At 49.9% G+C, this 15,462-nt stretch overlaps 1 protein-coding gene across 4 annotated transcripts in view; it reads left to right on the top strand.

Annotated features, from left to right (window-relative positions):
- The window catches only part of OPCML (opioid binding protein/cell adhesion molecule like), a 1,038,307-nt gene that overhangs the window by 1,011,244 nt on the left and 11,601 nt on the right, over window positions 1-15,462 (top strand). The window contains exons 4-7 of one of the 4 annotated variants that reach the window (XM_088832055.1): window positions 9,787-9,921; window positions 10,301-10,421; window positions 10,883-11,034; window positions 11,901-11,927. In XM_088832055.1, the coding sequence (XP_088688181.1) occupies window positions 9,787-9,921; window positions 10,301-10,421; window positions 10,883-11,034; window positions 11,901-11,927 (435 nt within the window). Of the gene's footprint in view, window positions 1-9,783; window positions 9,922-10,300; window positions 10,422-10,882; window positions 11,035-11,900; window positions 11,928-15,462 lie in introns of all 4 variants that reach the window. The other 3 variants (XM_088832054.1, XM_055415874.2, XM_055415875.2) reach the window with 3 other exon arrangements.

Raw genomic sequence — 15,462 nt, 5'->3', positions numbered from 1 at the left:
GAAGCGGCCACCAGCTCCGGCGTGACCTGCCTGCCGAGTGCTGCTTGGCTTCGTGGGTGTTTTGCCTGGGAGCGAATCGAATTATTTCAGAAATATTAATGAAGGTGATAATTAGCACCACTGCCATGCCGCCGTGCCCTTGGGAACTACCATGGGAAGAGAGAATAAAGGCGAGAAGGAAAGAGAAGAGAAGAAAGGAAGCAGGAGGAAGCAGGCTGCATCAGAGCTTCATCTGCAGAAACCAGGCTGTGTTCTTCCTCCAGGGAGCTGGGAAAGGGCGACCACAGCATTTCCACACCAGAAGGCCCAGGTCTGACTTCTGACCCTCCAGGACTTCGGGCCCTGAGCCCCAGCTGGGTGTCTCCCCGGGGAATGCAGAGCTGACCCTCACTTGGCCCTTCACGCTGTTCTCCAAGAGGAGACCAAGCTGCTGCACCAGGAGTTCCAGGATTGCAGAGTCTGGGGGACTACTCTGCATCCTGGTCCCACAGGGTCCAACAGCCCAATCACTCCCCTCTCTGGGTATAAAGGTGTGAGTGTCAGAGCAGCCCACAGTCGGGCACTTGCAGCAGCCCTGGTACTGGAACTAGACGCAGGCTGTTCTGTGGGCCAGAGGGCAGGGGCCATGGGGGTTATCATCCAGAACAGCATGGTGCTGAGACAGCAGTCAGTAATCACAGTGGAAAACAGTGTTAACTGTCCAGGCAAACCTAACAGTATGATTACCCACCTATAAAAATAACAAAGACCTTGATGGCATTACTATATATACACATCAGTTCCCAGGGAACTGAGCATGGCAGGTGGGGTAGAAGGAAAGTTTTAAGTGTCGCCACAAAGCAAGTGAGGGGTAAAGCATATGCTATGATGTTGCTCTATTATCAGAAACAATTTCTGGCTTCCTTGGTGTTCCAGTGGTTAAGAATCCACCTTGCAAGGGCAGGGGATACTGGTTCGATCCCTGGTCTGGGAAGATCCCCTGTGCCGGAGGGATCTAAGAGATTGTGGACCAGCACTACTCAGCCCATGCACCGTAGAGCCCGTGGACCACCACCACTGTAAGGAGAAGCCAGGCGTCGCAACTAGAGAGGAGCCCCCACTCACGGCAACTCGAGAAAGCCCGAGCACAGCAACCAAGACACGGTGCAGCCAGAAATTAAAAAAATAAATCAATAAAATTAAGAATTAAAAATGAAAGAACTTCCAAGGGGTGGGAAGCAGGGGAGGGACAGAGAGGGAGTTTAGGATCAGCAGATGCAAGCTATAATACACAGCAAGGTCTCACAGCACCAGGAGCTACAGTCAATATCCTGTCATAAACTGTGATGGAAAAGAAAAAAAGAAATCATTTGAAGATGTTGGATGCTACCTGTCCCCCATGGATTCCCACCCTAGAGGTTTGCTCTGAGCACAAAACGTCAGTTTGCCAAAGTGCCCTCAGGAAACTCCCTGGTTGTATTGGCCCAGGGCCTTTCCATTCCTGCAAAATATGGTATTCTTTGAGAAACAGGATCTGGGTTACCAGAGGTGCCTGCTTAGGCTAATGCAGGCAAGGTTAGTTCAGCTTTCTGAAAACGTATATAAAGGAAAGAAGCAATAGGTCATTCAGTGCCTTCATCAGCTTTTTTTTTTTAAGCAGTAGTTTATTTAGATTAAAGCACAGAATTCATTTCACTTGGTAGTCATTAACACTGAGATAACCCTGTTGGTTCAAGTGCAAATAATAGTAATACAAGAGGAAAATATGGAATAAATGTGTCCTTAACATTTTATCAGTAATGTAGCTGTTTAAGCTCTGCTTTTGAAAGTGAGATGATTTTTTTTTCTTCAACCTCTATGTTTTGGTCTGAACTATTTATTTATATTTATATTTAGACAGTTTTTAGAATATAAATTGGAGAAGGCAATGACACCCCGCTCCAGTACTCTTGCATGGAAAAATCCCATGGACGGAGGAGCCTGGTGTGCTGCAGTCCATGGGGTCACTAACAGTCGGACATGACTGAGTGACTTCACTTTCACTTTTCACTTTCCTGCATTGGAGAAGGAAATGGCAACCCACTCCAGTGTTCTTGCCTTGAGAATCCCAGGACAGCGGAGCCTGGTGGGCTGCCGTCAATGGGGTCGCACAGAGTCGGACACGACTGAAATGACTTAGCAGCAGCAGCAGCGGCAGAATATAAATGTTTGCTAAGTTTTGAATCCAGATCAGACAACCCGTTCTGGAAATGGATTCAAGCTTCTGTCCTCAGCCATTTGTCTGCCTGTGTGTGAAGTCCCAGCTTCCTGCCTTCTGCATCCCCCTTCTCTGGGTCTCTGTCTGTTTGTCTGTCTCTCTTCTCTCCCTGGCCCACAATCCGAACTCTCATTTAAGGGGACTGGGTCACATCCTCACAGGTAGCCTGGCTGTTTCTGCGTCACTCTTTGAGGCCCGTTCCCTCTGGGTCAGCAGTGGCATCTAGTTTCCAAAACTCTCTGATGATTCCTGATTCTTCCTACAGCTAGTGAACGCACCTAAGAAAGAGAGCGTCAGCAAAACCAAGCCAAGCGCACGTCTTGGGTTGTGGGTTCATCACACTTTTGTTTAAGTCCAGTGTGGGGAAGGGATGAAGCTGAAAGTTGGGAGTCAAGGCTGGCTGGGGCCTTCATCCGCACTTCCTGGTTGGAAGACAGAGGGGAGCCCTGTGTTGCTGGGTGCCTGCAGTGCCGTAGGGAGAGTTCAGGGGTGGAGAAGGCTGGAAGTATGCAGAGGAGATGAGCAGAGAGAGCAGATATAGTGAGGAGAGAGCTGGGGGAGGGCAAATTCGTGGATTCAAACCCCCAGCCATCGTATGCAGAGTGATCAGAGTTCAGCCTGACCAGTCGCACAAGGAGGTCACATAAGTCGGGGTGTCATTCCCTCTCTGTGTGTCTGCGACTCAGAGTGGATGAGGTGCTGAGGTTCTCAAATGCTGAAACTTACCCCGGTTCCCAACTCAAGCATGTTCTAAGGTTTCTATCCTTCAAAAGAATGAGGCTCTTGTGTCAGGAGGTGTGTGATGGAGAAGGACACCAGGAGATCCCTAAGAAGGAGGGAGAGACCCTCTTCCCAATCTGTGGATTTCCAGAAGGCGGCTCCTCCATCCCCTCTCCCATGGGCTCACTCTTTCTCCCCCCGTGGAAGATGCGGGACTGGGGTGACTATGAGGTTGTTTGTTCCAACAGCTAAACAGGGACAAGACCGGCACCTCCCAGTGAGGGCTGCACTCTTGGTTTCCATCACCTTCTGATCTACTCTGCTTGGGTCTAAGGAGTCTTCCTAACCAAGACTCTCTATTTCAAGGCAGCCCTTCTCTCACGTCCAATTTGGGGCCTGCGGTCAGCCCTTACTCAGCTTGAGTCCTTGCATTGTACAGGTCCAGTTGTCTTGAATTCATAGGGAGAAAGGCAAGACCCACGTCAGCCTTGCATGCCGAGCCCAGGCTGTAGGCCAGCTTGACAGCCACGAAGTTTGTGTTTTCACCTGCTCAGGGCTCATTTTCTGTGATTCTGTTCTGTGGACCAGAATCCCGGAGAAAGAGGGACGAGTGACATGATTTGGGCACACATCCCACGTGCACCCCTGACAGTGTCTGCCTTTTCCCGAGCACTCCGAGGGACTGAAGCAGGGGGAGGGCTTCAGACACCAGCCCCCCTCTCCCGCAACTGAGGTGACCTGGCTCCAGACCCCAAGGGCAGGGTTTCCAGCAAAGACACAACCTGCCCAACAACCCACACTTTTTCCTAAGCATGGAGCACTCCTCACAGGAGTAGGATTAGCTCTTTGATCACTCGCATGGCTACCCAGCCTTGGTGAGTGGGCGAGGGACTGTTTATCCTCCAGGGTCAGTCAGAAAGCCTGGTGGGAGCCTAGCAGATCAGCAGCAGGTATGGGGTCATTGGGGCGTTTGACTCCACGTTTCCAAGGTAGGTGACGTTAGGAATCGTCTGTAATAGCCCCTCTTGCTGGGGAGCCAGGAAACTAACTACTGGCTTCTCTGGAAGCCCTGCCTCGTGAGTCCAGCGCCCTTGGGGTGCCCCCCTCCCACCGCCCTTCTTCCTGCCACAGCTCCCCTCGCCTCGCTCTTGCCCATCTACATTCTCCTATCTTGGCTGTTCCTTCCCAGAGCCCGTGCCTCCCTGGGCCAGCGCCTCCTAACCTCCATCATCACCCGCTCCAGCTCACTTCCTCCAGGGCATCCTCCCCCCACCCCCCAGCGTGTGCCACACGAGTCACCTCCTGACAGGTCTCCTGGCAAGAGCTGTGACAGGTGCTGGCGTTTACCTCACAAAACATCTTCCCCAGATAGAACAGCAGCTTCCTGGGGCTGACAAGGAGGGGTGGAGGGGCTGGGGGCCCCTAGCTGGCGGCTTTTCATCATTTCAAAGGGAGAAGCCGGGCAGCATTTTGCCTCCAAATGAGGGCGATTCCCTGAACGAAGTGAATAGTCTGGCAAAGGAATAGGCTGCCCCCTGGAATCATCCCTGGGGACGTTCACATGGAGGGAAAGATATTCTGTCAGGGAACATCATCAAAAAAGTGGAAGGCTGAAGTCTCTGACCGTTCCCGGCACTTCCAGCTCTATAATTCTAAGGACTTGGCTGGGGAAGAGGGAGGGGAAATTGGGCCAAGAGTGACGGCTGCAAAACAGCAGGCTTGGAAGGACGGGATGTGGAGGCAGAAAGAGAAAGAAGTGGGTCAGGAAGCTCCTAGATTTTACCCTGAATTTTCCCTTTGAGCTGCTCATCCCTGAACACTCAGGTTTCTTCTGCCATCTCTAATGAGTCTTCCTGACCCACCATCCCTGACTCGAGAGTCCAAAACAATTAAGAATGGAAAACTTGCAACTGAAAAGAAAACGTATAAAGTATTCCAGTTCTCGGCTCATCAGCTGTGGACTCCCCAAGGTCAAGGACCTTGTCGTCAATATCCTCTCCACCTCTTGGCTTCTTACCCATCACCTCGCTCATCGTAAGGGGCTGCAGGTGACATTAGGAACAGAAGGCCGGACCAGGGACCTTTCTTCCTGGGATGTGTCTGCTCCCCCTGCCTCCGTTTCTGAGATGGTGCAGACCCTGCTGCTGAGGGTGACACGTTCCTTGTGCTCTGTGACTGTTATATCAGAATGTATATTCCTGCACAAGAAGCTGCCTTGTGCCCATGGAACTGTGGGGCCAACTCAGCCCCTCCCCAGGCACGTGCCTTGCATCTGCAGGGTCCGGGTCCAAGGCCCCCCTCCATCCCCTGATAAATGGCCCCATTTGTATCCCTGCAGATCTTAATCTTCCTAATACAGTGAGCTGGACTTATCTGCTTCACAGTGCTCCTCCGTGAAAAGAAATAACCCACATTTTTAATATATTTCTGCCAGTGATGCGAAGCCCACTTCCTTTGACTTCCAATCATGTTATATTTGGCTGTCCCAATGCATAGGGCAGGAAGAGATGCCTCTGGGTTACTGGCTCATTTCAGAACCTCTTACCAGGAAGCAAAACTGTGGGGCTGATGTGAAACTCCTATTTTCATATCGTCAGAAAAAATGCTGTAGTCCTGTAGCCTATCTATTCATTGGAATCTCTCTGACTGTGTTTTAAAACCTTTCCCATGGTACCCAGAGCATCCTGCCTGCAGCCTGGGTGTCTCGCCTGCACCCCGTCTACCTTTATTCCCTTCCTTACGTCAAGGAAGGGCCTTGACTCCTTCCTCCCCCTCCTCTCTCCTTTCCTGTCCCCACTCATGTATTTCCCCCTGCCTGTCTCCATCCCTCTGTCCCCCAGTCAGCAATCTGCCTTACTGGCAGCTAGCAAAGGGGATTCAAGCATTTGTAGCCTCCTGCCCTTTTCTCTGCAGCATGGAATCAGGATTTTATGTCACAACCAGAATTTCAGAGGGCAGGGAAAGCATTCCACACTGCAGTTTGCCAGGTCTCCAGGCATTTAGCAACCTAGATTTGCTCTGCTTTGCAAATCTCACCCAGTATTCAAAGCAGTTACAGAAACAGCATCTCCACCCACTTCCTTGGGCTTGAGGTGGGGACGAATGTAAACATCTTCTTCCTTTTCTTAGCAAAAGCGGTGTTCAAGGGTGCGTGTGTTTTGCAGTAAGATCACAAGGACACAGTGGGAAAGATAGTTTCAAGGGTCCAGATCCTTATTGTTGACCTGCCAGCCAAACTCACAGCTCCAAAGAAAGGGTGCCTTTTGAGCTGCAAGCTCCACAAGGATCTCAACTCAAGGGACAGGCAGTAAATGTTATTGACGAGCCAACCCCTTCACAGACCCAGATGCACAAGAGAGCCAGAATGGGCTGAGAACAACACATGGAGAAGAATGGGGACAGGAGGCCAATAGCATGGAAATCCTGAGACACTTAGAAACAGGGGCAGACGGGATGCAGGCAGGATGCTCTGGGTACTGTGGGAAAAATCATGAAGACACATTCAAAAGGGACTTTAAAGGGAAGATAGGCTGCAAGACTAGACTGTGTTTTCTGAGAATACGTATGAAAACGAGAGTTTCACATCTCCCGCACGGGTTTGCTTTAAGGTAGAAATGCAGAAACCAAGCCCCACCCTTCACCTACTGCATCAGAATCTATATGTAATACATAAAATCTCAGAGGAATTTATGTGCCAATTAAAACCCAAGAACCACTTACTTTACAGAACAAACTTGACGAAATTCATTTTCTCACTTAATGAGGTAGTATTATCGTAACGACCCTCATTTTGTGCAAAACACTCTTACTTCCCCCCTTATTTGCTGTCACAGAACAGTCCATGAAAACAGAACAGAGAGTGGAGATAAATTCCCGCATTCCAGGGAGTGGCCTTGTTGTCCAGCAGTTTCCCCCGTGGAGGACCCAGGTCTGGCCCCTCGCTCTGGTAGAAGACACTCACTCGGGGTCCCAGTGCAAAGTCCCCTGTCATCCCCAAAGTGCTCCCTCCCCTCTGTGCTGACTAGCATCACAGATCTGCCTCATCAGGGGCTTTAAGCCATCTGTCTGGTATAAACTGGGCAGCCTGCTGTGGGTCTAACTCATTCTCTCCAAGAAAGGTGGGTCAGTGACCCCGCCAGAGGTTCCTGCCAGGCCCACTGCAGGTAGCTCATCTCCTTGGTTAAGTACAGGAGGGTTAATTACTCGTGGCGAATACACTGCAGTACAATTTGAGAGAATGATGGAGTCTTCATAGGAGAAAGCCGTCCTCTCCATCCTGCTATATTTATTCGCTGTAGAAATGGCACACTGAGTGTGGAAAGTCATTCTGTCTGGATGATTTCACTGTTGTTTTTTTTCCTTAGAAACACTTAGGTTGGTCAACCAGCATCGTTTTAATGAGCGAGGCAATTTTTATCTTTGTTGTTGTTTAGTCACATCCAACTCTTTGAGACCCCATGGACTATAGCCTGCCAGGCTCCTCTGTCCATGGGATTTCTAGGCAAGAATATTGGAGTGGGTTGCCATTTCCTTCTCCAGGGGATCTTCTTGACCCAGGGATGGCAAACACAGGTTTCCTGCATTGGCAGGTGGGTTCTTTACCACTGCATCACCTGGGAAGTATCTTTGTTATACATCCTGAAATAAGTGGTTTCAGAATCCCCTTTGACACTGAGATGCTGCTAAGTCTAACAGAAATAAGGAGATGAGGGTGAGAGAATGTTTGTATCCCTCTAATGACCCTGAGGAGTTAGATATGAGCCAGCCTGGATGGTTAAATGTCTGTGGGGTGGAGGGCCATGACCAGCCCCGCCACCCCGAGGTCCCAGTAAACAGGGCCCCACCCCAGGGCCCAGGAGGCAACTGCCCTGGAGCGTCTCCCTCGCAGTTTTCAAAGTTCTTGTCCAGTGCCTGGGACCAGACTTAGCCCAGTAATACCATTCAGAACTGACACTCAGATCTCAGGCTGGGAAGTGTGGGCTTGCTCCAAACCCTGCTTTCCCCTTCACCTCTGCTTCCAGTCACTCCTCACATGAGTCTGACCAGATTCCCCAACATCCGGACACTCTCCCTGTGGGCTTGTCCTGGGGTCATATCCACAGGCCCAAATCCCAGGAGGCTGCCCTGGCCAGTAATTGCTCCTGCTGGCCAATGATGCAGGATTTCCTTCACAAAATAGCATGAGATTGGCCTCCCAGGGCGGTGCTCACTTGGAGAGACTCAGTTTGTTTACATGTTTGCCTGAAGCCCCTCACTTTCTGCTGTTGGTCTTGGCAACCAGGATCCAGACACTAAAGGTAGAGTCTGGGTGGGCATGCTGAACTAAGGAGGTCATGGTGGCAAGAAAGGCCAGAAGAGCTGAAAAAAGTCAGTGTCCTGGTAAAGGGGTAGGTGGTGGAATGTCCCAAGGCTTCTATGTCAGCAGAATCAGGATGCCAAAGCACCTGCCTGGTGTCTGCCCATCAACTCCCCCAGCCCTGAAAACATCCGCTTCCTGCCCCAAATCCATTGTGGGCTCAGACTTGGTTGATTGAGTGACCATTGGATTAGATGTGCTTCTATGGGTTTCAAGAAAATTAACAACACATTTTTATCATCCTGAAAACTAATTCTGCTCTCATGCCCAGAGCACAAGAAGGAATCGGGTATCAGGCTTAAAAGAAATGCAAATGGATGTACTTTCTCCTTGACCCTTGGGTGGGCTGGGTTTTTAAAGGAGCCTGATGCTTTGGCAGATGCAGGCCAACAGCAGGTCTGTCCTCTTTGCACTCAACAACGAGAAGTGGAATGAGGGATGAGGCAGAGGCAGATCATTGCAAGAGTATGTCATGGTGGCTGCAAACAATGTCAGTTTCTCAGCCCCAGAATATTTGGGATCATGAATTGCAAGTTCCCCAAATGTCTAGAAATAAGAGATGCAGGTTCATTCCCTGGTTTGGGAAGAACCTCTGGAGGAGGACATGGCAACCCACTCCAGTATTCTTGCCTGAAGAATCCCATGGACAGAGGAGCCTGGTGGTCTACAGTTCATAGGGTTGCACAGAGCTGGACACAACTGAAGCGACTTAGCACGCATGCCAGCAAAGCCTCCAGAATGTCCCACAGAGCTGGGTATTAACATTATTAAGTGCCCTCACCCTAGGTTCGAGTAACCAGAGCTCTATCCTTTGGGGATCTCAGTTACTTTACATTAGCAAATGTTCATTGAGCACCTACCATACAGCAGTCCAGCAGGGCCTTCTCATTCATTTATTCTCCATGGTGTCTTCCCCGGGATGTTTGAAACCAACCAACTCTTTTGTGTCTACTTGTACCAAAATGTTAAGTGGTTACTTATTCATTCTACATGTCTTAGTAGTCTGTATTCTCTGTGCAAAGGCATGTCGTGCACGGTGAAAATGAAGTGAAAAATGAAGATGTCCATGTTCACATACCCTAACATTATTCCCATATTTAAAAATTTATGTTGCTGACCATGGCAATTCTCTTTCAAAATACCAAAGCTTATTAACGTGCTACAGTATTTCACATGTACTCTCTTAGTTAATCCTTGTAATAATCATATTTAAAAAATGAATGATATGCCCTTCTTAACAAATGATCTGAACAGTTAAAGTGACTTGGACCCAAATGTATTGACCCAAGATTCAATCAGAGAATTTCTTCAAATACTTTGGGGCCAACAGATGTCTAGAATCTTTGAATTTGGTTCAAACCCTATTTTATGGATTTTTGCATTCCTTCTCCTCTAAATTCTAGATGGAAATACAGTTATGTCCCCCGTTTCATAGTTTCTTGATTGTCTCTGTTTGTTTCTTGCCTCCCAGAAGGCCAGGGCTTTGTGAGTGAGGACGAATACCTGGAAATCTCTGACATCAAACGTGACCAGTCTGGGGAGTATGAGTGCAGCGCCTTAAATGATGTTGCTGCCCCTGATGTGCGGAAAGTAAAGATCACTGTCAACTGTGAGTGGACCCACTGTCGGGGAGTCCCAGGGAGCAAGAGGGCATGGGGATGGACAAGAAATGGCAAGGCCATTTTCTTAATAGACCCAAGCTGTTTCCAGCAGGAAAACATTGTATCTGATCGCTGTGCTCATCACCATCTCCAGGGCCACGGGGCCTTCCTGTGACTGTCAGAGCTTTTAGCTAATGGAGAGAATTGTTAACTCTGGGTTCATTTGAAGGCTTGAAGAAGATGCCGGGGTAAATGCAGTATCTTCAAGCAAGAAGTCCCTTTCCTAAGATAGATGGTTGTTTAGCTGGAGGAGGGGGTGTATACAGCAGGTTTGTCAACTCTCCTGCCACTCATCTGTCTCATGGCCTTGCTCCGCATCCCCCACAGACCCCCCCTATATCTCCAAAGCCAAGAACACAGGAGTCTCCGTTGGCCAGAAGGGCATCTTGAGCTGTGAAGCCTCTGCAGTGCCCATGGCTGAGTTCCAGTGGTTCAAGGAAGACACCAGGTACCTTGAAAGTGGAAACGGGGCGTGTCTGAAGCAGAGCTGATGGGTGATGCCCCACGTTCAAGGAGGGTGATGGAGTCCCAGGGGGAGATATGGCAAAAGCAAACTGATGACAGCCTCCGTTATAACAGAGCCTCCTTTTAGAACCAGCAACAAAAAGCAGAGGGAGTTGGGAAGTGGGCAATGTGGATCGACTTTGTTCCAGAATCTGAGATTAGCTGTAGACGGGCCCGTCTTGAAGGAGCCCCAGAATGCAACCTTTGAGCGTGGGCTCCTTCCCTTTCCACCCCTGATGGAGACTATGGTGCTTACAGCTGGAGGGAGAAGGGCTGGGTTAGTTGGAGGGAAGGGCTTCATGCGGAGGAGAGTTGTGTGTCGGGGGGTGAATCCTCAGCCCCTCTTGCCTGCCCCCTCACTCCATGAGTGGAACCAGATCCCCAGTACCTCCTTTTCTTTTGCAGGCTGGCCACCGGCCTGGATGGCATGAGGATTGAGAACAAAGGCCACATGTCCACGCTGACTTTCTTCAACGTCTCAGAGAAGGATTACGGGAACTATACTTGTGTGGCCACCAACAAGCTTGGGATAACCAACACCAGTATCACACTGTATGGTGAGTGCAGGAGGCCTGGACGCGAGGCTTGGTCCGGGAGGGGGCGGAAGGTGAGATCCGCTGGCCTGTGTCCATCCATACTGCTCCCCGCTCCACCCTAGATGCGAACGCAACCCCACCACCCAACCTGGTCATTCTCTTAGCCTGGGATACTGTCATGTTTACAAGGCAACCAATAGCTCCTGGTCTATTGTGAGGCGAACTTTGCACCTTACAAAAGGAGTGAACCGAATTCTGAATCAAGTTGCACAGCGGTTGCCTTAAACCAGATGGAACCATGGAAGAGTTCAGTTGCAGCACTGTCTATCGGTCTGAGGAGTTAATCAGATCTAATGTTAAGGTGCCCTACAGGAAGAGTGTATGATTCTAGGGGTTCTAGTTGCAATTGTAAACCAGGTCAACTCTGCCATCCTGACCGTCATGTTGACTGCATGTCATGTTCTCATTCATCAGAATGAACGGAGAAAGAGGCTGGTCCTTATTGGGACATCAGCTGGGACATCCATCCCTTTTCTGAGGGTCTCCCCCTCCTATATGTGGCCCCTCGGGAGCCCTCATCCCGCCTTCCCTCCATTCTCACACTGCCGTGTCCATCTCCTCGTGCGACATTTCACCCCACCGGCCAGGCCCAGCTTGTTGTGATGGTCCGTGTGTTTATGTGCGTGTTTATTTGCCGAGATTTGCTAAGAGGGAACTGTCTGGTAAATAGGAAGGCAAGGTGTTCATTGTTCATATGGACTTCAGACCCCGAACAGCTTTCAGCGTTGACCTGAACTAAACTTTGTCCACCAACCATCTGAAATGTGTGATCTATGTCTCTTGTTTTCTCTCTGCATTGTGTGTGCATTGTGCTGTGTGTGTCTTAGAAATAAGCCCCTCATCAGCAGTGGCAGGTGGGTATCGCATGTTCCTTCACTCCTCTGCCTGCCTGAATGCCTGTGCTTTTGATGTTAAGCCTCCTTCCAAGATAGACTTGCCTGCTCCTCCTCCCTGACTTTTTCTCCTTACTGGATAGACTTCAGGGGGCTGGTCTGCACAGCTTAGGTAACAAACATATAGAATACAATGGTTTTGGTTGTTGTTGTTTAGTCACTAAGTTGAGTCCAATTCTTTGTGACACCGTGGACTGTAGCCCTCCAGATTCCTCTGTCCATGGGATTTACCAGGCAAGAATACTAGAGTAGATTGCCATTTCCTCTCCAGGGCATCTTCCCAACCCAGGGACTGAACCTGTGTCTTCTGGGTTGCAGGTGGATTCTCTACCAGGGAAGCCCATGATGGCTTTTACACACACACATATGAAATATCGTTATTCGTTTCTGGAGAAGGGCTCTCTCCAAAATGATAAACTTCTACTTGGTGGCTTTTAACAGGGATGTGTATTCTATTTGTACATGGCACTAAGGGAACCCAGCCCAGACACCAAACGGCTTATCAGATGATTGTCTTCCTGGGGAAGTCACCCTAATGTTGTTTAGTCACTAAGTCATGTCTGACTCCCTGTGACCCCAAGGACTAAAGCAGGCCAGGCCTCCCTGTCCCTAAAGATAATTCCTTGAGCCCAAAGGAATAAGGGCTAATGACTTAATTCTGAAAACTTCATTTTAAGATATGAGTACTTGGGTCATGTTCATAATGATCATCATAATACCTAGCGTTTACCAAATATTAATTGGTTTCCATGCATCATGCTAGTTTTGTGCAAGATAGGTTATTAGCCCATTTTAAAGACGGGTAAGAGGAAGACTCCAGAGGCTAAGTGACACTGAAGTATATGTAGCTAGTGAAGAGGTATTTATAAAACCCAGACCAGACCCCTCGTCAGTGCTGGAAGGTTTACCAGAGGACGTGAAACAAGGGCACACAGACACACACACGCACACTCACACTCACACTCACACTCCCAGGCTGAGGGGAAGCCGCCACACAGCACTCCTTATCAAGGACCAGTCTCAGCCACTGAGGAAATGGTGCCTTGAATTGTCCAGACCAGGAATCAGCTCTGACCTGCTCCTCTCCCAGCACTGGGTCTGCCACTTTCATAGCCAGTGGCTCTGCCCACACCTTGGTGTCTGTGAATGCCCTTCCCTTGGTCTTGATATAGCTGATGAGGTTGGCAAAGGATGAAGTTGGGGTGCTGCCCTGCACTGACCCTGCCATGACCCTGTGGGGTTGCCCGTGGGGGTGTGGGCGACAGAAGGAGCTCAGGACTGACCACTAGGGGTCCGAGTGCTTGTGCCCCTGTACTGCGAACTCAGGAGAGAGGTGTGTCCCAGCCGAGGACAGCAGCCCATAGAGATGAAGGATATATTAGCCCGCCAGGGCTGCTATAATGACAGAGCGTAGGCTGGGACAGCAAAAATGGATTTTCTCACAGTTCTAGAGGCCAGAAGGCCAAGGTTGGCCAGGAAGACCTGTATTGGCTGTACTGGATGGGGGTGCTCTTCCTGGAGATGCCAGCTTCATTCTCATATGTCCTTTCCTCTGATCATGGTGGGGCAGGGCATGGAGATGGACAGCAATGGGGAGGGAGGGCTCCCTGGGGTGTCATCTTATCATTTGAACACTAATCCTGTCTACTAGGGCCCTACCATTATAACCTATGCGAAGTCACTTCAGTCCTGTCCGACTCTTTGCAGCCCCATGAACTGCAGCCTGCCAGACTCCTCAGTCTTTGGGTTTTCCCAAGGACTGTGTTGCCATGCCCTCCTCCAGGGGATCTTCCCAACCCAGGGATCGAACTCACATTTCTTATGTCTCCTCCATTGGCAGACAGATTCTTTACCACTAGCACCACCTGGGAAGCCCATTATAACCTCACTTGACCTTAAACACTTCCTTAAAGGTTCTGTCTCCAAATACACATCAGGAGTTAGGGCTCCAACATGTGAGCTTGGGGACACAGTTCAGCTCATGGGAAAGACATAGCTTCATACCCCAGGGCAGCCAGCCACATGAAGCCCAGGTCAGCAGTTAGCCTGTTTGAACTCATTTTCCATTTCCATCTCCCATCTTCTATGTAATCTGAAGACATTCTTTTAAAGGACAATTTGAGCATTTACACGCCATCTGCTCACACCCCCAAACCCACACACAGACATGCTGCATCCCCAGGCGTGCATTGGTGTCTGCCCTCAAGGACTGTGAGCTGGGTTTGTGGGGACTCTTTGGGCCCTGAAGTGATGTGCGAATCCGTCACAACACACACTCATAACAGACCTCTCACACAAACATCTTTCATATAGTTTCTGCCCACATTTACAGAATACAGGAAAACGAGATGAAAGCAATCTCAAACGAAGGCAGAAGACACAGGCTATGGAGCCAGTGGGCTGAGACAGGAAGTGCTTAGGAAAAAGGAGAGACAACCCAGGTAGGCGGGTGATGCTCGGAGATAAATCAGTGGCTGATGTACTGTGGGGTGTTTCTTCCTCACTCATCACCGGTTGCTGCCCCTCCAGAAGCCACACAGACAGGACAGGTCGCCAGCAGCATGCCAGCTCAAAGCAGCATTTCAGGTTGTCCATTTTGCTCAGCCCCGGGGCCACTGTCAGGACTAGAGGGACAGCAGAAGGTAAAGAACAGACCAACACGGAGATGGATGGGGAAACTGGGTACCAGGCCTGACTCTGGCACACACCATGATGCCCTCTGTTCCATGGTTGTCTGTCAAATGTAAGAACAGAACAAAATAGACTCCAGGCTTCCTTCTTGCTTTCTAAGTCTCTATTCTGAAAAAACAGAAGCAAACTAGGGTCAGAAGCAGATCTCCAAAGCCTGATGTCCATAACCTTGGGGATGGTGGCAGCTGTCCTGATTACTGAAAGCAACTTGCTGGAAGTATCCATAAGGTTCTTGGAGTGGATGAAGCCTGCAAAGGTCACCCAGCCAGGACATCCTAGAGCCTTGCCAGGACCGCATGCAGCCGAGGTGGCTGGGCTCGGTGTGCTGGCATAACTCTGCCCCTTGAGGAAGCTGCTCACTTTCTCTGGACTTAGCCCATTCTGCCTCTGCTGGGTCTTGGGCAAGAACCCCTTCCCCCGTCCTTAGGGTGCAAGGAGGGAAGATCTGAACTTGATTACATCCAGCACTGCAGAGACTGTGAGGCACGCAATGAGCCGTGTGAACGTCTGGATTGGAACTGGCGGGGGAGAGGGACAGGGAGGCAAACAAAGCCAGAAAGGAGGGGATGGTGCAGAAAGGAAAGCAGATTCATCTGTGAAATTGCAGTGACACAAAAGAGGAGCTCTGAGTTAAGTACCAGGACTAGGGACCACTCCTCAGAGTCTTTTCCTTGCATAGGAGAATGGCAAAGAATTCCAGTTAAGGCAGCATCTGGGCTCAGGATTGTTTTCCCTCAGGCAAAGTCTCAGTCCCTCAGAGCAGCCTAGAAGACAGTCTACCTCCCCTGCCCCCGGAAGCCATGAG

The sequence above is a fragment of the Moschus berezovskii genome, chromosome 25, assembly GCF_049115385.1.
Source record: "Moschus berezovskii isolate FMDL1 chromosome 25, NW_MosBer_1.0, whole genome shotgun sequence".
Taxonomy (NCBI): Eukaryota; Metazoa; Chordata; class Mammalia; order Artiodactyla; family Moschidae; genus Moschus; species Moschus berezovskii.
The sequence above is the reverse complement of the archived record's forward strand: the minus strand, read 5'-3'. Positions and strand labels throughout refer to the sequence as shown.